At 44.3% G+C, this 22,541-nt stretch overlaps 1 protein-coding gene across 1 annotated transcript in view; it reads right to left on the bottom strand.

Annotated features, from left to right (window-relative positions):
• The window catches only part of KCTD1 (potassium channel tetramerization domain containing 1), a 71,295-nt gene extending 49,899 nt beyond the window's left edge, over positions 1-21,396 (bottom strand). Inside the window, exon 1 of the mRNA XM_053396334.1 lies at positions 21,238-21,396. Within this exon, the coding sequence (XP_053252309.1) occupies positions 21,238-21,246 (9 nt within the window). The 5' untranslated portion in view covers positions 21,247-21,396. The remainder of the gene's footprint in view (positions 1-21,237) is intronic.
• Between the last annotated feature and the right edge of the window lie 1,145 nt (positions 21,397-22,541).

Below are 22,541 nucleotides of genomic sequence, written 5' to 3'. Positions count from 1 at the left end.
CAGTTAATTTCAATAAAAGTTTTTAATTGAACAATGATATTATTTTTTTATAGCTGCTTCTCACGTTTCAATGCTATTCAGTTTGCTATCTTTATGCTGCTTTTGTTTTTCCCATTTTATTATTGTGATGATGATTGTTTCATTGGTTGTTATTTTGCAGTTTGATATTTTATTTTGTATGCTGCCCTGTGAGTTTGTACTTTATTGTAGTCTTTTTTATACACTGCTGTTTGTACTTAAATTGGAAGGTGGATGTAAACATATTTAATTGTAATAATACATCATTGGGGCTCACCGCAGTTTCATCACTCTCCTTTTATAAATTATGATCCTGTAACACTGTCTGTGTGGGTGCGGGGAAAGGTCTGGTACACTGCTATCACTTGTCAAATGTTTGGGTTGAAATATGTTGTGGAATAATTTGATTGCAAGTCTTTAGTTCAAAGGAGATGCTTGCAAGCCTGTTGTTAAAACAAGCAAATAACACTTATCACTCTCTCAGCCTTGGAAAAACACAGTGTTGCAATTAAACATTGCAGGTGCACATTGTACCCATTAACACATCCTGGAAGAAGATGTATCGGGTTATTTCAAGTCATTTGCTACAATCTGTTGAAGCATTTAACCCTTTCTGTAGCTCAGCCTGATACATAGGATGCTGCCCTAAACCAAATCAGACCACTGATCCATTTACGGTAACTCAGTACAGTGGTACCTCGGGTTATGAACTTAATTCGTTCTGGAGGTCAGTTCTTAACCTGAAACTGTTCTTAACCTGAAGCACCACTTTAGATAATGGGGCCTCCCGCTGCTGCCACGCCGCCGCTGCACAATTTCTGTTCTCATCCTGAAGCAAAGTTCTTAACCCGATGTACTATTTCTGGGTTAGCAGAGTCTGTAACCTGAAGCATCTGTAACCCGAGGTACCACTGTACTGAACTGGCAGCAGATTTCCAGGTGTCCGACTGGCGTCTCTCTCAGCCCTATCTTGATACTCAAGGGACTGAACCTCTGAATTTCTGATTGCAAGTGTGCACTCTGCTGTGGAGTTATAGTTCCCTTGTTATTTGTTAATCCATCTCTAGGAATACAGTGAAGGCTCCCTATCAAACATTCAAGGGTTCCTATTTCACTAGACCTGTGTGAGTTAAAAAAAGAAAAAAGAAAACTACAAGACATTACTAGTTTGCTATAAAATCGCTGATGTTAGATGTGTGCATGGCCCCCAAAGCGGTTTGTTCATGATGTTAGGTGACAAGAAGCCATTGTGAGCAGGGCTTCAGCACCTTTAATTGTTGTGTTGTTGTTGTTTTTAAAAAGAAGCGTTTCTTGTGTCTGCATTTTCTTTCTCTGCACAATTATTTAGTGATGCTGTTGAAACTCCCTGTTGGAAATACACATTTTGCCAGCTTGTAATACTTGCCCAGAATACGAAGCAAGCATGACAGCCATGATATATGTTATCTGGCTTGGATTCTAATCTGATCCAGAGAAGAAAAAATATTTTTGTTGCAGCATTTTGTACCAACTGGAGATTCTGGCATCCCCACATGAAACATACTACAGTAGTTTAGTCTTGAAAGTAACTGAGGCTTATGTCGCCATGGCCTGATCCGCCCTGTATTAAGGACAGGTGTGGCTGGTGTACCAGCCTAAGATAGGCAACAGTACAAGCTGCCGCCTGAACATCTAATAGCAAAGCTGGGTCAGGGAGCACTTCTACAGTGTGAACCTGATTCTACTCGAGCATTAAACCTCAACCCAAACAGGCCAAAAATCTTATTCTTTTATCCACATCTCAACTGACCAGACTTGTCTGCATTAAGTTTCAGTTTCATAGCTCATATTCAGTCCTCCACTGATCTTGGGCACTGGTTGAGAACTGCCACAGCCACAAGAATAAAAATTATGAATTAATCTTAAAAAGAGAAAAGAGCTTCCACAGCATATGTAGAATAAGAGAAAATGAGAGATGGAGCTGAATTTCCTCAGTGAACTCCAATCTCTGGTTGATCACCCCAGGAGTTCATGAAGATGTCAAACAGGGATAAAATTGGAATTTGCCCAGTACCATAAGCAGATAGCAGTACCTTCTGAGATCTCTCCTCCACAGAAGACAGAAAACACCATATATGGCATCTTCAAGGCCAACCCCAGATCAACAGACCAGGAGGATTGGGATGAAAAGCTCCTAGAGTTCCAGCAGAACTAACAAGGATGTATGCCATCTGTCTAGCACTCAATGTTGGTCATCAACCAGGGTGACCAAGGCAGTCTGGTTCTGGGACCAGATTGAAAAGAATCCAGATTATCAGTTTCATACAGAAATATGTGGCCTCCTCCGGTTTAAAGTGTTATTCTGGATATGTGTGGTCAGTGTTCAGAACACTGGACACTGAAACCTAGCTTCTTTGTAGGCCCACACAGAATGTCTTAACCACTTACTCTCAATGGAACTCTTGTTAATTGCTGTGAAACAACATGAATGACATATGAAGCCAGTTGATATGTAGATGTATGTGCAGAAGTTACAGCTTCTAAGGGAATATGTGCATTAGCTTATGTGGACAGTGGAATCAGTGTGCACACAGCAACATTACAAAGCTGTGAGAACTGCTGGAAAATGGACGAGCTTTTTCTTTTGACTTGCCAAGAAAGCTCTTAAATACTGAACCTATTTCAAACTGAGCTGGGGGGAGTTTGCCCATCACTCATTTGGCTATTACTGTTTAGAAACCTCAGATCTACACTAAACAAAATGCCTTAGTTTTTATGGGGGGGGGGAACGCACAGGAATTTGAAAACTTCCATGTGGTGCAAGGCCTCTAGGTTCAACTCCCTGTTCAGCAAGTGGTAAAGATCACTGGATAGTTGAGAGGCAAGACTCAGCCCAGTCTATCTCACATATGTTGCTCTGAATACTTTGGGGGAAGAGTCAGGGAGAAATGTAGGTATGGGGGTGGGGAAGAGGGAGAGGGAGAGAATTTTCCAAGAAGCAGGCAGAGCTGGGTGCTAGATTGCAGCTATTTAAAACAACCTGTTCAATTCCCATAGTAATATTAATTAAAAACTGACAGTGTAAGCTTATGCAAAATGCTCTTAATAAATTATCTAGGGTTTGCTTACTCAGAGGACACACCTTCCTCTTTCCCCTGATTTATGATAGTAATTGTGTTGTAACCTCGCTTCTGTGTCTTTTGGGTTATGACTTAATTCATTTTTGTTAAATATTCTTATCCACATTTGTCTTTGTTAATTGGTTAGTTATTTTGCAATGTAATTACGTGTGCTTTCATAAAATAAAAATATTAATTAAATGAGGCAGAAGCATAATCTAGCCCAAGATAATTTCATTGATTTCAATAGGAGCATTAAGCATATGCTTAAATGCGGGCTGGTGTGCCCATTAGGCAAGGTGAGGTAACTGCCTTGGGCAGCAGGATCCGGCCTCTGAGGAATGCTTGACTCACTGCCACTGCTGCAGTGGCAGTGGCAGCTGCTGCACTCTCCATGGAGACTGGATCTGCTGCCTCCTTGGCAGACCCCTACAATGCTGCCTCCACAAATATAAGGCACTGCTGGCCTCCTCCCTCCTAGAGAGTAAATGGCAGGGCTTGCCCTCTTGGGTTCCCCCAGTGTCTGCCCACATCCTGATGCTGTTGAAAATTAACAGAGGTTGCAATCCCATGCCCTCTTACATGGAAGTATGCCTCGTTGGACATAATGGGACTTACTTGTTGCTCAGTTTGAGTTGCAAGTATGTGAGAGATGGGACCAGTCACATGATCCCATTTCTCCTTACATGAACCGGGCTTGAACCTCTGACTTTTAGATTTCCTGTTAAAACTAAGGAACAGGTTTATTTACTTCAAATGAATTGAGAGCAACATAGAACATCAGGCAATACTTCAAAGGGCAAAAGGTAAAACTGCCAGTCTTCCTAGCTTGCAGAAGCCAGAGTCTACAGAAAACGGCAAGGGTCCTTTAATAAGACAGTCCTCTCACCCAGGGAGGCAGAGCCCACCACACTTGAGGTCCAGGGTCAGCCTACATAAGGCTCAGTGGGCTCTAGCTTACCACGGGTGTAATTTCTCTTGTAGCTGTCTTGGGCCCCTTGGAGCTGTCCAGGGTCCTGTACGTTCTCTGCTTGACGTGAACTTGTGACTGGACACTCCTTGTTTCCCCTATGAGCATCAGGTGCCTGCAGATACTCTGAAATTGTAGTTGATTATAGAGAAGGAGAACTATGTTCCTTGTGGAGAGACAAAATTTAGACAACTATCACTTTTCAGATGGCTGTTGGATTGTTATTACAGTATTTCATAGTACATGAAAGAGCAGACATAAAAATAAGCCACATTTTCACAGGCAGCATACAGAATACAAGGTGCTCATTTTGACCTTTAAAGCCCTAAATGACCTGAAATCAGAATACTTCAATAATCACCAAAGAATTCTACGCTACATCTAAGGACAATATACCGGTAGGCCCCTGCCATAAGGGGCAGACTTTGGTCTTTCTAATTTCAGTGGTGCCCTGTGCAAGGTCAAAATTCACTGACCCATCTCTCGCCTTCTGTTCGGCTCAATTCACTACGTGACAGTTGTGACACCCTGCAGAGCCCCCTAGGCTCAGTGCCCAGCATGGTGGAACCATTTGCTCCCCCCTAAATCTGCCTCTGCCTCTGTATGGTGGTGGTTGGTACCTGGGAGAAGGGCATGAGAGGATTTAGCCCTTTGAAGGACCTTATAGTGATAGGTACCTATGATCTGAATGCCCCTCTGTCCTGCCAATTGGTCCATCCAAATGTCGGGTAGAAGTTACTTCTGGCAGCATCTCAGCTGGCGATGGTTAGCAGAAAACCCTCAACACTGGTTAACTCAGGGGAGGGAAATGGGTCAGCACTGGATTCACTGCTTCTGTCACATGACCACAATGGGCCTGACAAGGCCTTTCTGCTGCTCCAGTCTGGAAGCGGACATGGTAACCGAAAGCCCCTGCCCAAGCTGGTGAAATTTGTGCTGTTCCATCAAGCCCCACTGCTGCCAGTCAGGGGTTAGCATTACACCCCTTTTCTATTTCCTAGACTTTCTTCTCTTGCAAGTAGTCTTGGTCTAGAGTTGGTCTGACACCATTCATTCATTCAATCAAACAAACAATGAGATCAATCACTTTATTTGTACATCATGTTTCCACAACAAAATAGTGCTGAGGGTGATTTGTAACAAACTAAATAACAGCAATGAACAGCAGGTATTCAATATTGGCTTCAGCCAAATTCAATTGGAGTTCTTGCAATAAATGTGTAGTATGACTGTAACAGTTTTTCTAAGCATATTAGGCTGTGATTATAGCCTTTTTATAAGATACCACATGAGCTGAGCTCTATAATATTATCCCCTCCCCTCAAAAAACCTCTGCCACCTGGGGCACTTTCAAGTGGGTGGGTCCTAGCAGATGATGAATATGGCCCTAGCCTTAGTACTCAACTTCTCCAGTTAAACGATATCAGGGTTGGGGGAAAACAAAGAGTTGGTTTTTAAAATTTGGTTATGATTAACTGGAAAAAATAGAGAGAGAAACTTTCTTAAGTGAAAGGGCAGCTTAATCACAACATTGCAATGGAATAACTGGCAATCTACTGATTTATTATATTCGCAAATAATTTTTAAAATAAATTAATTAAGGAATCTTTTGTTGATTTGGCTGTTTATGCCCTTAACTCTTGAGAAAACCTTGATGTCTATCTATTAAGTATCTACTATTTTACAGGTGCTGGGTACATATTAAAGGATGATGGGATGAGGTGTGGACCTTTTCCTTGCACTGTAGAAGACAATTTCATCCACTCACAAGACTCTGCATTTATTCAAAAATGAAAGGCACACAAGATTGTGATCTAAATTAGTTTGCATTGCTCTGCTCACTTTTTCCTCTGGCCCCACCAACTACTGGCATGAGGTGCCCCGGAAATTGCCCAGGAGGGAATGCAGTCCTCAGGCTGAAAAAGTTCCCCACCTTGTCTTAGCTAATACTTGTGAAGAACTAATGAACCAGCTTCTGTCAATTTTCTAGTTTGCTCTCTAGAATACAAAGCCTACTTGGCCTACATTTCTTCACCTTTCACATCTACAGTGAACAATGCTTTGTGCAGCTTTTCAAGAATAAACATCCTTAGTAAAACCAAAACCCAGCTAAGTTTCTTAAACTGCAAGTGTACGTATATTTTTGTTTTATTTTGCTGAAACCATGTTAACCTGCCTTCTCATTTTGTTCAATCATCTTCTCCACTTTCCCTAAAGAAACCCACTTTTCAAACCCAGACATTACAGTGGTACCTCGGGATGCAAACGGGATCCATTCCAGAGCCCTGTTCGCATCCTGAATAGAACGTAAGATGCGACTGCGCATCTGTGCGTGCGCGGGTCGCTGCTTCTGCGCATGCACATAACGTCATTTTGATCGTCTGTGCATGTGTGAGTGGCAAAACCCAGAAGTAACTTGCTCCATTACTTCCAGGTTATCCTGAAGCAAATTTATCCCAAGGTATAACTGTATAATGAATTGTATCTCCTTGTTTCATAATCTTCTAAAGTGGATTGCTTGAAAGATGAACTGGGCAATTCTGTTGGTATGTGTCATTTCTTAAAAACATGTTCATCTGTGGCAGTTGCTATTGGGGAGCAATTGCTTCTCTGGGAGGCAAAAGGTTTTTCAAACATGGCCTATTAGGATATTACTAATTCTATCTTTTACTATGGCAGCTTTCATTCACATAGCCTATTGTTCAAGAAGAGACCACCAATGAAAGTTAATTCTCTCTCCAACCCCCCAGGCCCACATTTACATCTCTGGGGCACAAGCTTGGGCAGTGTGTATGGTGGTTCTGTTAGTGGCCTCCTCAGCAAATGGAAGTAAGGCAGCATTCACAGCATCCATTGCCTAGTAGGATTGCATCACTGAACCTCTCTGCACTGACAACCTTTTATCCATTCCCTTTCCAGCTTTCAAATGTCTAAAGATTTCCTGGCTCCCCTCCCCTTTTTTTTCCTTTTCAGACTAGTCTCACCAAGGCTAGAATTCAATTTCCTGAAGGTTACTTGCTCCCTTCCGTTCATTTTATTTATTTATTTTGCTCTTGCCTTCCTGCTGCATTGTTGGTTCAGGAGTACGCATACCTTCTGCAACTCATTATGCCAGTACTTAAATAGTCCCATGCTGAGTTGAAGGAGTTTAATTTCCTCCCTTGTTTCTTCCCTGCCCCCAAGTTCAAAGCAGTTGGTGGACTATTTTTATTTTTATTTTTGGGTGACTCTACTATACCCAAAAGCAGCAACCTATATCCCTCTCTAACTCATTAAAAAAAAAAAAGTCTTATCTGGTGTGGTTGTTGCTGTTTGCATATGTATATTTATTTATTCAGCAAAATGTATATACCCCTTGATTATAATAAAATCTCTAAGCGGATTTCAAAAAATGCTTTGAAACACACACACACACACACACACCAGCTCCTTTAATTCTGGATCTATCCAAAGGCCTCACAGGTTTAGGCATGTTAGAAAGCAGTTACATTTACAAAGTATTTCCACGCATGTTTACCAAAGAGTAAGCATCACTGTGTTCAGTGCAGCTTGCTCCCATATAAGCAACTTATGACATAAGCTTTCATGAAGAGCCAGCTCTACAATTAGGGAGAGTGAAAGAACTGCCTCAGGCAGCCAATTTTGGATTTTAAGAAAAGGCAGCAATACTTTGTTGCTGTCGCACTGTTACTCCCAGGGAGAGCTGCTTGTGAAATTCTGTCCCTTAAGATGCCAAAAAATGTGGTTGGTGTTGGGTATCATACACCTTGACTGAGGGACTGAGGGCTGAGGGCTGGAAAAATTTACCACTCCAGCTCAGGCAGCAAAATGTTCTGGGCTGGCCTTGCTGATGCAGTGCATTAAATCTTATTCTCGGTTGACAGGCATATAGGGGGCAACATGTTCTGAAATTAAATAGAAAAGAAAGGGGGAACACTCTGAAAGTCCAGAAAAAAAGGACAAAACAAATGGGAAAAAGGAAGGGCGATGGGATGGAAGAATAGGGTCATTTCAAGAGACTTCAGAGGTTCTGTAAAATGAAATCAGGGGTTACATGAGATCCTGGGCCACAGGTTATGCACCTCTACTCCTCACACAAAAATAGACAGTTGCCACCCCATTGCCAGTCCCCTCCTTTGTCTTTGGAACTGACAATTGGCGTTGTCAATTGCTGATCCCTGTTCTAGCACCGCTGATCCCTGTTCTAGCACCACTGATCTCAAGTATGACTTATTAGCTTAATTGAAGATGGCACTACTCTAGGTCACTCAAAACTAGGTTATTAATCAAAGAAACCTCATATGGTATACATTAGTTAAGCAAGCAGCTACTTGCAAAGCCTTTTAGTGAATCAATTCTCAGTGTGACGGCCATCACTGAGAGGGGTTCAAGCAGATAGAGATGGATGCATTCTTATTGGACTACAAGCTAAGAGGTCTTTGTTCTGGAGACTAAAGACTGACAGTCAGCATTACCAAAGGGGACAGTTTAGCCCCAAGACCTGTGGGACCGTCAAATCAGTGCTTAAGCTGAGGGCGTATGTACAGCATGTCTCAAAGGACACATCAGTTACACACTGCCTGCAATGCCAAAGCAAGTTACCAGGATCAAGGTGCCAATCTGAATTTCTTTCCCATCAGTTACAATTCTGAATATCTTTAAAAAAAAACACACACACCAAAAGTTCAATGGGCATTTCAACAACATTCCATCAGACCAATATTGCAATTTTGAACAAGTATACCAATATTTCAGTGCAAATACTTCTTATGATGCCACGTGATCCCTCTCACAAGCAATGTGCATCACTATTTTCTCCAACTGGTACAAAACAGTGTAAAGTGATCCTGACACTGCATCTCCTTCAGAGATGGCCAAAAAACCCACAAGATTGTTAGACCAGCTGAGGGGCTTTAGGATCTGGCAAGGGGCCTTGCCATACCAGTAGGACACTGTTACAAATATATGGATATGTTGGTGAAATTTCTTTAGTACACCCAAGGAATGGCTGAAATGGGGTGGGGTGAGGGTGAGTCATGATGGGAAAGATGTGTGATGCCTTCACTGATGGCACAACTTTCCACCAGCCACAAATCTGGACTGAAGATTTTCCCTCCCATTCACTTCAATGGGATTTTAAAAATGATAAAAATAAATAGCTGGCCCACCAGAACTGGCAAAAATGAGTGGGAATTGGTTCCACGGGCTGCTCTGATGGAAACTGCTTGGATTCTAAGTCTGGCCTGCTTGTGGACAGAATATGGTATGGGTGTGTGTGTCTTAGACTCCTTCCTGAAAGGCTGCCTGAGATCTCTAGAGAGCTGCATACTTGCTGCCTGTTCTGCTGGGGATCATTTTTTTGGGGGGGTACTGTGGAACCACTGTGAATATTGTGCCAGGGTACGGCCACCTCCTAATTGGCATGTGTGGGTTGTCACCCTTTGTTTCTGGGCAATGTGGTGGCGTTGTCTCTGCTACATCCTGGAACTGGTAGTTAGTAGTGCTGCTGTCAATTTCTTAATTATTCTTTCCCCGCTCTGTATCTCTCACCCATGTTTCTCTCTCCCATACAGGATATGTGAGCTCTTTTGCTAGTGCAGCAGCAGCAGCAGCAGCAGCAGCAGCAGCAGCAGCAGCAGCAGCAGCAGCATAACTCCAGCCCCAGCAGGATAGAATTGCTCTGTTAAGTGCTTGGGTTTCTAAAGTAAAAGGCATAACCTGCCATCTGCAATCACAGAAGTACCAAAACAGTACCGAAAAAACTTTCAATAATTTATGCAAGTAGGTAACTTTATTATTATTATTATTATTATTATTATTATTATTATTATTATTTATTGGTATTATTGGTATTTCAATTTATATCTCATCCCTCCTCCCAAAGGAGCCCAGAGCAGCAAACACACAATTAAAGCAACATTTAAAATGTTCTAAAAACAGTTTTAAAAAAACACCACATTCTCTCAGCCTGTCTCAAGGTTGTCAGGAACAATTTCAGCCATCAAATGCCTGGGAAAAGAGGAATGTTTCAACATTTGTCCTGAAAATCAGTATGGAGGGAGGCAGACCCACCTCACTAGGAAGGACATTTCACAAGCAGAGGATGCAAAACTGTATTCAAATGGCAAACATTATGTGTGAACATCACAATGTGCTTTTTTTGGAGTAAAAGTAATTTTATGCCTTATCACTCACAAGAAAACTAACCCTTGTTTGCATCAGTGGCGTAGCGTGGGTTGTCAGCACCCGGGGCAAGGCAAGTAATTTGCGCCCCCCAACCTGTGGATTTGCGCCCCCTAACCCATGGATTTGCGCCCCCTAACCCTACCCCCCAGATGTTGCGCCCGGTGCTGATCTGAAAGAGAATTGCATCTGCAATTATCAACATCACTCCTCCAATTTCAGTGAAGGAGGACGTCTAACTTAATGTCGGGAAACCGCTGGTAAATATGCATGTGACCACTCCTTGAGTGGAAAAGCAAATCAAGTCCACTGCCAGAGTTATGAAATAGTCACACAGTCACCTAAGGTGCAAGATAGCCAAAGAGTCCTGTTTGTAAACTGAAAATCTGAGGGGAATCCATTCATTTGCAGTGACTGCTTTATCCTGCAGCAACATCACCTGTAGCGGAAAGAACTCCTGAGTGGCAGGATTTGTCAAAATGCCAGGAGGGAAGTGATAAGGGGATCTAAACTCCTCTTGGCCTCAACTGCTCAACAACTCAGTCAAATTGCCTCTTCTGAGGACTGCTTCATACTTTGCATTCTTACTGTGTGCCTCTTTCGCACACAGTAGGACTATAGTGTGTAGTATAAAGGCATATAAGGTAGCTCGGTGGCAATTTCAGGTATACATGCAGATCAGAACATTCATGGCTTCTGCAGGTGTTGTGTGAAGTGACTCTTAGAATCTCAGAGGGCAGAGTTGAATAAAACAGAAACACTTTGAATACTAGAAATGCTATTTGTAAATACTAAGTGCTTCACATGTGTTCAGTAATCCAACATTTCTAGAATACAAGCCTGTATTGGACTGTATACAAGTCCAATAACACATAATGCAGATTTGACTGTAAGTATGGGGTAAGGTTAAGAGAACAATGGACTGCTGAAAGCCACTGAGTTCATGAATGAGATCCGAATACTTAAATATTATTATTTTTCCTTCATTCCATTCCTTTCCCTGCAAAAGCAAGCAAGATGTGATCTAATATGCTTTAATTTGAAAGCCTGGCTGAGATGCAGCAGAAATGCCTACCTCAAAGATAGACAGCCCTCTGTTTCCTGCTCTAGTGTTATAACAAATGGCTTATTGCCAATGGATTTATTTTCTATCATCTACAGAAAATGGTAATATGAACTCTCTTTTTAAATGTCATTACATGAGTTCATGGAATATGTACCAAGTAGGGAACCAGACATAAAAGCTACAACTTTGCAAAGGGCACCCCCATCTGTTTTGGGTCTGGGGCTATGTTTGAAAAATCTAAGAAACTGCCACAGTCACACACAAAAACTTTCTCACAAAAGAAAAATGGGTGGTGCTCAGACTAAAGATCCCTAAAAAAAACTTATCTTGCAAAATAAGCATAATAAAAAGGAGGCAATACAACCCCAAAGAGCAAAAACAGGCAAGACACTGCCCAACAACATTTCCAAGCAGCGAGAAAGCTGAAAAAACACCTCCAAATGGGAAGACACCCAAGGAGCTCCCCAAAGCAGGCAAAACACACCCAGCCACAAACAACAAAAAGCAGGCAACCCATAAAGGTTCTCCCTTCAAACACAAAACACCCCCACTTCCCTGGCGGTGGCCAGGTCTCCCGCTTCCATGAGGAATTTTGCAGGAGGAGTGGAAAGCCAGGCACCAGCCTCTAGCTACCTCTGCTAGGAGTCCAGAGGCATTCTGGAGAATGGCGAGAGGGCAGGGCAGCTGCAGGCCTGGGCTTTTATTTCTAGCCATTCTTACCACTGGCACCTGGCAGGCACCAAAAGGGATGTCTAGTAGTGTCGTGCCATCAGTAGGCACATTGGAGACCCTAGTCCTGGCATAGGCAAACTCGGCCCTCCAGATGGGCTACAACTCCCCTCATCCCTAGCTAACAGGACCGGTGGTCAGGGGTGATGGGAATTGTAGTCTCAACACATCTGGAGGGCCGAGTTTGCCTATGCCTGAGCTAGTCCAAGAATTTGGTGATGCAGTCCAACAACATTTAGGAATTATTGTTTCCCAGTGGATTGCATCTTTTGTTTTCAATAGATACATTTGTATACGAAACAAGAGGAAATGCTATTAAAAGCCACAATCTTGTCTTCAGTGACTCCATGGATCCACAGTATATGTATTAGTGCTTTAATAAGCATTTTGGATCAGTGGTGTAACAGATGAATTCAACTGGACAGCTGAATAAAAGAGAGGAAGAACTGCATGCTGATCTTAAGAACAATTAAAATTCAGGCTAGTTAATTCAGACATGTTTCATATTAACATATAGTATTATGCAAAACATATGAGCAGCATTTCATAAAAAAGACTTAAGATTTCCAAAACTAATGCAAGTTTTTATTACTCCTCAATCTTTTGCTCCTTAAGAGTAAAGGTTGGTGGCTCTGGCTTTGTGCATACCGAACGTAAACTGACAAAGTTAGAATAAAGTGTGCATTTTAGATTAATTTCTTCCAAACAGGCAAAATGAGATTATAGTCTATGAAAAGTAGGACAAGGGAATAATGCATTTTAATAGAGTAAGGCAAATTAATTCTCGGTGTATTAGCAACTGTGTTATATTAAGGCTGAATGAGACACAGAATGCGAAGAGAAACTGCTGCCCAGTGTGTGATAGAAAGAAGTCATACCCAAACACTTTAAAAATTCTGTTTCTCTACAAAAACAATGACACTGCCCCCCCCCGGCGGGAGGTAATCCAATTTGGTGCTATAAAAGCAACAACAAAGTCCATCCAAAAAAAGTAACAGCAGCCATCTTACGAGGGAATTTTCTTCTGACTGACAGATTTCTCCCCTCAAAAGCGAGGTGGAATTGAACACATTGCAAAAAAAAACCCCACTGTTGATATAGGAGAACATTTCTCTCCCTTCTAATTTAGTTGCACTTGAAAAAAACTTTTAATTTTATACAGGTGCATATCTCAAGGACTTTACTATACTTATGCATTGAAGGTGTTCTGGAATCCAGACCAGCAAGGCCAGGTTGATATAATATGGCATCACTTATAACTGCGAAAGTTTCTCCTGTTAAAATTGTCAATCTATGAAGAACCACTGGCTCTTTCCCTTCAGATTTCATTGTCATGGAAATCAACTTAATTCCAACCACAAATGTACATGAAGCTCTTTCTTTTGAAAAGGAAGTTTCCCCCTCTTACATTCTTTCTTGTACATAATAGTCGTACAAGTTTTCCATCTTATATGTGGATACTGTTAATGAATGGGAGCCTTCATTGTATCAAACTGCTGCTTTCCAAGATATCTACACTGAAACAGAATGTTTCAGTCATGCAGAGGCTTTTCCCATTGAGATTTTATTCAACGTGCTGCTGCTATCAAGGACCAGGAGGCCCATAGCCCCATCTCACGTGTGGAATGTATGTATAGAAAGGGCTGTCATGAACACTATTACCATCTGTTAATGAAGTTGCTGTTAAGGCGAGAAAGAGGGGAAGATTGTGAAGCTGACAATCCTAGCAGCGACTGAATTGTAATCCTGTTATTGTATGACCATAGAATCCAAGCCCATAAGCTCTTGATAAAGGTAAACGGACCCCTGACCGTTAAGTCCAGATGCGAACGACTCTGGGGTTGCGGCGCTCATCTCGCTTTACTGGCTGAGGGAGCCAGCGTTTGTCTGTAGACAGCTTCCGGGTCATGTGGCCAGCATGACTAAGCCGCTTCTGATGAACCAGAGCAGCACACAGAAACGCCATTTACCTTCCCGCCAGAGCGGTACCTATTTATCTACTTGCACTTTGATGTGCTTTCAAATTACTAGGTTGGCAAGAGCAGGGACTGAGCAATGGGAGCTCACCCAGTCGCAGGGATTCGAACCGCTGACCTTCTGATCAGCAAACCCTAGGTTCTGTGGTTTAAGCTCTTAATAAATGCATCTATTTGCCACTCTTTGCCAGAGCATTGACATTAGTTTATCCGACATTAGTTTATACCACCCTTTCAGTTGATCTGGAATGATTGCCACCCCTTTGGTTCCATATTGACTAGTGTTAACCAGAATTAGTATCACTACTTTGTTGCACATATGCAGTGAAGATAAATAAATAAACCTCTCCATTACCTATCTTCAAGTTTAATGGAAATACATTCCTTTTGTATACACAAAAAGATGCTAAACCCTTGTTAAGGGATAGCTGGATCAATGCTGATTGATTTGTCAGTATGCATACTATGATACCCTGAACACCCAATATTAACTCAGAAGAGTTATTCCTAGCAATTTGTTTGCAACAGATCCCTTCTTTTTTTTAAAAAGTGCTATATTTCATGATTATGTTTGTGCACTGAATCGATAACTGTAGGTGTGATTCTCCACCCGCTAATTTATTTAAAAAAAGCACTGGCAATGGTATTATTTGAGATTGCAGTCCTAGCTGGCAATGCTGAAACTCAGATTAGAAAGAACTGTAAACACAGATATATCTTAGCTACAAGAGAGACCTCTAGTGTGTGCTAGAACATTTTGTGTTGTGCTTGAGGCATAATTAATACACCAAAATCACTGCAGTCGTTTTGAATATGTGATATTAAATTTCAGTAAGTGTCTCTCAGAGTGAATTAGTTTTAACTGTCCTCCTAAGTGTGCGGTTTAACTCAATTGGAATCAGTTTTTTGAAGCTGAGTGGAAACTGGGCAAAAAGGAACTTGCCTTCATTTCCAAAGCTTCTGCATTATGTCTGATCAGTTTCAGTGATTCGATTTTATAGCTGAATGATCAAAAGGTCACCAGCATTCTAATTCTTGTGTACAAACCTTTACATCCAGGATCACAAAGCATTTGCCTAACAGTTTCTTGTATGCCTGCCAGATCAAAATGTCAAAAATAAATCAAATTACAAAGCTATAGTATTTATTCCAGAGTGCTTTGGAGTAGGGTTTGAAACAAGTAGCCTCTTTAGGCTGCAATCTGATAGATACCTGGGAGTTTGCTCCATCTAATTTAATGGGACTTACTTCTGAGTAGACATATATAGAATTGTAATAGTGCCAGTAAATAGCATGCAGTTTCTAAAATTAAAGAGGCAGTGACTGGAAGTTAGTTTTCTGCCCCAAATTTCAAACATTTTAAGACTGGCTGTTAGAAATGTATACAGTATTCAGAAACCATCCTCATCCTTTCCTCTAATTGCAAATTCAGGTGCCAAGAGCCTATCAGTTTGGAAGCAAAATGGGGCCATCCAAAAATAATGGAATGGGTTCTTACATATTAATGGGACTTCCCAGGCAAGTGTGAACATTACAATAAAAATAATATTTTATAAGTGGTTCAACAAGCACCTATGAGGGGCCAGGACTTACAGATTGTTAATGGCACTTGAACATTAACAAAGGACGCTGAAAGGCACCCTAAGTGGGGGAATTTTTCATTCCAGGAGCCACATTCCCTTTTAAGCAACTTCATGGGGGCCACAAACCAGTGGTAGGTGGAGCCAGAAGCAAAATGAGAAAATCAATAAAGACTAATTTTACCTTTTTACAATACTGTAGGCTAGTTTCTTCACATTCACACATTCCTCTCTAACCTCTATCCAGGTGAGCAAGGAGCATTATTATATTTCAAGGACACTTCCAGCCAGGCAAAAGCACTCAAAGGAAGGTGCAAAGCAGGACAGGTGAGGCATTAGTTTGGGAGGGTGCAGTGGCGTAGCGTGGGGGGTGCCAGGGGTGCCGGCCGCACCGGGCGCAACATCTGGGGGGGCGCGAGTCCAGAGGGCCCAGCCGCGTCGTGCCCTCGGCCCGCCCCTATTGTCAGAGCGGCCGGCCAGCCTCCGCCTGCTCCTACCTTGCCCACCCGAGGACTGCGGCAGCGCCCGCCCCCGTGGCCACCTACCCTCGCCTCGCCCATTGGCTTGCCTCCTTCGGCCCCGCCTCTCTCCGATGGCCGCGGGGGTGTCCTGCTCGGCGCCGGCGCCTTTTTTCAGGAGGTAGGGAGGCTGGACGGGGAGGTGGGGTCGGAAGCGGGCAGAGAAGGAGGGGAGCTCGTAGCCAAAAGGGCTGCGCCAGCCGGCAAAGGGCCGGGGAAAGTTTGGAGAGGAGAAACGCACCGTCATGATTTCCCAGTGGAAGCGGCAGGATTAGGGATGGCGAAGCGTAATTACGCACGAATTTCGCTGGGTGAGAGCTTCGGGGATCGATCGGCGGAAATGGGAATCAATTGGAATATGAGAGAGAGAGAGGGACCATCATTCATAGGCATAGATTTGTAGGGTTAGGGGGCGCAAATCCACGGGTTAGGGGGCGCAAATTACTTGCCTTGCCCCGGGTGCTGACAACCCACGCTACGCCACTGGGAGGGTGTGTCTTACAGGCCAGAAAGAGAGGTCTAAAGAGCTGCACCTGGCTCCCAGGTCTGAGGTTTTCTACACTTGGCTTAAGGTAACCAGGCAGATTGTGTGAGGCTGCAATGCTAATTTAGCAGGCCTCACTGAGTTCAACAGGACATACTTCTGTGAAGACATGGGGTTGTATTCAAGTAATGTTTACTCACAATAGACCCATTGAAATTAATGGGCATAAGTTAGTTATGGTATTGGTTTCAAAGGGTCTATTCTGAGTGAAAGTTGAACACAAACCATGGTTGAGTCTATGAATTAAGACTATGGCTGAGAGCATTTAAGATATCAAATTAGTGTCTAAACAACTTTACAGAATTCCTACAGCAGACTCTCTGGAGTCCCGAAAAGGAGTACCTTTGGGGGCTGTGGATACACTGCAACATTTTGGTCCTGTGTAAGAAAATTATAAGTATTTGAACAATGTTTTCAGCTGTGCAGTGTGCTTTAACAAGCATTATTCCAAAGTAATCTATGCAACATTCCTGTACGGTAGTATTATTGCCCCAAATTGCAGGGGTGAGAAGGAAGCAAGGCTGGGAGGGTATGACTTGCCTACAGCCTCCTGGAGAGTTCATGAAAGCCAAGAGATTTGAACCAGGGATAGTTCAGTTGCATAGCCACTAGGCTTCTCATACTATTCCAGCAATTGCTCTTGCCCAGACAATTGGGGGGGGGGGATGAGTGGAGAAAATCCTGACCCAGATTAAATGGCATTTGCTCACCAATGCTTTAAAGTAAAATAAGAGACATCTGTCACTTGCTCTAGCTTATGAACCAATACTTCATCTCAACACAGACAAACTTAACATACAGTTAAGTTAGGAATAGAGATTAATGGCCTGTAATCAAGCACTGTTACAAATGGCAGAACTAAGCTGAGCTTCTTATAGGGCAAACCTACCCATTTCCTATTGGATTTAGCGAGGCTTAGGTAAAGGGACCCCTGACCATTAGGTCCAGTTGTAACTGACTCTGGGGTTGCGGCGCTCATCTCGCTTTATTGGCCGAGGGAGCTGGCGTACAGCTTCCAGGTCATGTGGCCAGCATGACTAAGCCACTTCTGGCGAACCGGAGCAGTGCACGGAAACACCGTTTACCTTCCCACCGGAGTGGTACCTATTTATCTACTTGCACTTTGATGTGCTTTCGAACTGCTAGGTTAGCAGGAGCTGGGACCGAGCAACGCGAGCTCACCCCGTCATGGGGATTCGAACCACGACCTTCTGTTCGACAAGCCCTAGGCTCTGTGGTTTAACCCACAGCGCCACCCGTGTCCCTCTTTATTGAGGCTTACTTCAAAGTAAATGGGGCCAGGATCGCAGCTTTAGTAGAGTAGCAGTCACAGTTTGAGTCCAAGCACATTTTCTCAGAAGTAATTCCCACTAAGCTTAATAGGGATTACTTTCAAGTAGGTTTGCAACTTTAAATTAATTGTGCAGCTGAAAGTTACTCCATCATACACGCCGTGGATAAGAGTAATGTTGACAAATGCTTGTTATTCATTTATGAAAAAGCTTAGTTGGGGCACATTAAGAAATTCCCTTCTCTTTTCCTCCCCCACACCATGTTTTGTTTGTTTTTCCACTTTCAAAGTAGGAGGACTCTTAAGGAGTCTAACTGCTGAGAAGGTAAAAGCCATTTTCCTCATTTTTAATTTGCTCAAACAATCCAAGCATGCTTGGTACCCAGAGGGTATGCTCAAATAAACTTGTATGTGTCTGCCAGCTTCGTTGATTGAAACCAGAAGGCGAACATTTCTTAGAGAATGGTGATGTTAAAACTGTTCTCTTTCTTTCAACAGAAAAGGAGAAGCTAATGGGGGAAAAAGTCAAACAAGCATACATTCAGAGGAGAGAGTGTGTTACAGAGCATTTCAGCTATACCAGTATTTACATCAATTAACTTCTTGGCAACTGTGCTGAGCTGCTGAGAGCAATGAGAAGCCAATGCCAGGAGACAGAACAGGGGTAGTGAACCATTTTCAGCCTGAGGGCCATATTTCCTTCTGGGCAACCTTCTCAGGGCCACATGTCAGCAACGGGCAGAACAAGAGAACAAAGTGGGGAGAGCAATGGACGTAAGGTTTGCCTTTTGCACAGTAGGCAAATTTATACACCCTCAGATATCTCTCTCCCTTATCCATTCAAGTAAGGGGCATTATAAGCATTCAAGGACATATTCCAACTAGGCAAAACACCCTGGATGCAAAGCAAATCCAGAGAGGAGTGTGGTTCTGAGGGCTGGATACAGAAGCTTGAAAAGCTGCATTTGACCTCTGGGCTTGAGGTTCTCTGTCCCTGGGATGTGGGATACTCTGTTTACTTTTTACTATTCTACTTTCTCCATCCAACAACCTGCATTTTCAATTTGAGGGCCTGCAAACCTCAAATCAGATGAGGCCAGCTTGATCCCTCTAGGCATTATTTGAGACACGGCAAAGCGTCATGGGGCACATGCCTCAAATTGCATGGTGCCTCAACTGTACCCCTAAATCCTACCTGCAACCTCACATTTCTGGTGTTACTCTGTGGTGAGATAAGAACACAGGAAGAGTCCTGCTGCATCAGGTGAAAGACCAATCTGGCCCTAACATCAGGGAGTGGCAGTGGATGGCAGAGCTTTCTCTGTGCATATGCCCCCTCTGGCTTAGGACCTAAGGTAGCCTGCTGTCCTCAGAGGCAGTGGAGGATCCTGTCTCATTACCAGATTTCAGGGAACAGTCAGCTGCCACTCCAGCTGCCTCTTGTAAAGGGGACGGCTTCTTGTCCTTTGCATCAGGTAGCAAAATGCCTCAGGCGGGCCCTACTCATCTGTTCTCACAGTGGCTAACCAGATGGGAAGCCTGCCAACAGGACATGAGCACAAACAAGACTCCAGGTTGGTGGGGACAACTCTGCATATGCTCAGCATCCTTCTATTACCACTTCACCTAGCCTGGCTCACAAACAGCTGAACTTTTGAACACCTTTACTTGGGTGTATTCATCCCTGAAGTCCAATGGAAGTTGCTTCCTATTCATTCCTATTGGAATCACCAACTTGGGGCTAGACGAGCACCCAAGGACCCTCTCACAGTGCCGAAGTCCAGCTTCTTTAAGGCCTCCTCGAGTTCCACCCACTCATTTCAGGAATGAGGGTTTTGTGTTTTTTGGACAGTCTCGGCCTCGCATATTCTGCAGAGACGCCTTAGTCCTGTTAGCTAGGGATGATGGGAGTTGTAGTCCCAAAACATCTGGAGGGCCGGGTTTGCCTATGCCTGCCTTAGAGAGCGAGGAGAACAGGGCAACAACCCATTACTAGCTGCAGGACCCGGCAGCGAAGCCGCTCGAGTATTTCAGTATTTGGGAAGACAGGCGCGCGGTCTCCAAGGCGAGGCTCTGGTCCTTTAAGGCCAGACAACGGCAGCCCCACAACGGGCTCGAGCACCAAGGCGCCCGCCGGCAACTGGCCAGGGGAGGGCGACTGCGAGCAGCCCACCAAGGGGGAAGCGGTGGCGCGGGCGAATTGGCGCCTTTCAGGATCCCGCGCGGGGAGCAGCAGGCGCCTCAGTGGTCTCTCCAAGGCGGCCGGCGTATGCGCGAACTCTTCAGCCATTACGAGCTAGTTCTCAGTAGCCTAAAAGTGGCGGACATTGCCGCTTCAAACTCTGAAGAGTCACGGGAAGGGACGCGGCGGGCGGGTGTGTTTGTGGAGGGGGGGGAGGGAGAAGGGGGCGGGGCCAGAGGCTAGGGCGGGGCCAGCGCCCTCCCGCTCGCTCGTGCGTCGGCGCGCCCCCGCCAGCCCGCCCACTGGGGAAGGTGCATCTTTCTGCAACAGGGAGAGCGAACGACCCCGGGGGCAAAAGCGGAGCCCGGGCGCGCGCGCGCCCTCACACAAATAATGGCGTCTCTCTCGCGCAGCCAGCGGGGTTGGGGGGGGGGGACACGCAGAGCGAGAGGCGCCGAACAATACACGAACCCAGGCTCCGCTCGCGACCCCTCTTTCCCCACCCTCTTCGGGAACAAATAAATGTGGGAGGCGAGGCGCGAAGAGAGAGAAAGAGAAGCGAAGACAACCTCCAGCCCGCCGGCGGGGGGAAACAAATACTGTAGCGTCGTGGGGCCCATTGGCGGGCGCGCGGCAGCCTGGCTAATTGCGAAAGCGGCAGCTCATGGCGGCGCAGCGCGGCGGGGTGGATTGGCTGCACCCTTTGGAAAGGGGCGGCGAGGAGGGACGGGGGGGGGAGAGAAGGAGGGATCGCTTCCAAATCAGTAGCCGCTTGGACGCTGCGCGCTCGGTCGGCGAGGAGGTTGCGCGCAAAGCTTGGTTCGAGAGCCTTTGGCAGGAGGAACGTTCCGGTTGCAGCCCAGCTCTCCCTCCCTCCTTCCTTTCCCTCGCCTTGCAAACTCGAGTCACCCCAGTTGCAGGGAGATGGGAGATTTGCCAGCGCCCGTGCATCGCCTTGTCTGGGCTCCTCCGAGTGTGCCGCGCTCTCGCCCATTGCCTGGCACATGCGTAAAAGGGAGTTGCGCCCAGAGTCCCAGCCATCCCCTCCTTAGCAAATAATAACAAACCCAGTCAGATCTTACCTGAAACATTGAAGCCGGAAAGTGTGCGTGTATCTCTCTCTTTTCTCCCCCCCAAGTCCCTTTCTCTTTCTTGCTCCCACTCTCTCTTTTTTGCCTCCCCACTTCCGATTTTTCTCTCTCCCAGCAGCGATCTGCTCTCTTCGCTATACCAGAGAGAAATGCAATAGCTTGGCTAAGGTAGACAGAACAAAATACAGAGAATAGTTGCTCCAGGGGCTTTGAAACCCCTCAAGGCAAGGATCAGGATACAATTAGCTCATGTCTCTACCTCCAGTCTAAATCAATCTCCAAAATAAAAGTTAAATTAAATTAACCGATCACACGGGCATAAAATTGATCTCCTTCAAAACGTTCATACAAATATATATCTATATAGCATGTAATTTTTTTCCAGATTTTTTTTTTTGGTGGAAAAACAGTCTCATTCCAGCCTCCAACTTGCTTTTTACTGTCCTCTTGCACAGAAAAGCTGATTTTAATCGTTGTGATTAGTTTTGATGTAACGTTTCCGCAGGCGATTTCTGCAAATGGATGGCGTGTTTCTTTGCCAGAAGAGGGAAAAGCAGCAGATGATGATAATTATAAGGATTGTTGGTTGTTTCCTTTTCCTTTTAAAAAATGGTATTCAGATCTGCCTCTACACTTTCCATAGTTGACCTGACATTGTCGTTGCACTAAGGTCGCCCAACTTGTTGATTAGGATGCCCTCCTGATCCGTTCTGAGCGAGGGCTACGTGATAATTTGGCAAGGGAGCCAACACATTTTCTGTTCCTTTGGCTATATAACTTCCCAAATGACGTGTATAAAAATAAGCACATGGAGTCTGCTTTGCCCCAATCAAGTCTGAATCAGTGCCTGGGGGTGATACACAAACTCATTTCAAATGTTCAACCATGCAGAATTGCAAAAAGATTGAAGGAGTTCCACAGCATTTTTTATTTTATTTTAAAACAGCAAAATTAAAAGAAAACAAAAATCCCTGTAAACCTACACAGGAATTTACCACGGAGGATCATGTGACCCTGTCCACAATTGTGGCTAACTTTCCTGTGTGCACCAAAGCTACTAGACCAGTATGTTTGTAACTGTTTTCTGTCTCAGGAGCCTCCACTTATTGCTCGGGAGTAACCCTATTAATCTCAGTAGGACTACTCCAGTGCTAATAGTTTTAAGGTGTTTTGACAAGAGAGACTTGCAGGTCTGTAGGTGAATGTTAAACACACAGTGGCTGGAATATACATATTTGATTAAAAATGGTTCTCAGCCACATTCTGTCCTACATTAACAGCATTCACATGTGGCA

Source organism: Podarcis raffonei, chromosome 7, assembly GCF_027172205.1.
Source record: "Podarcis raffonei isolate rPodRaf1 chromosome 7, rPodRaf1.pri, whole genome shotgun sequence".
Classification (NCBI taxonomy): Eukaryota; Metazoa; Chordata; class Lepidosauria; order Squamata; family Lacertidae; genus Podarcis; species Podarcis raffonei.
Note: the sequence above shows the minus strand (reverse complement) of the source record. Positions and strands in the feature narration are given on the sequence as shown.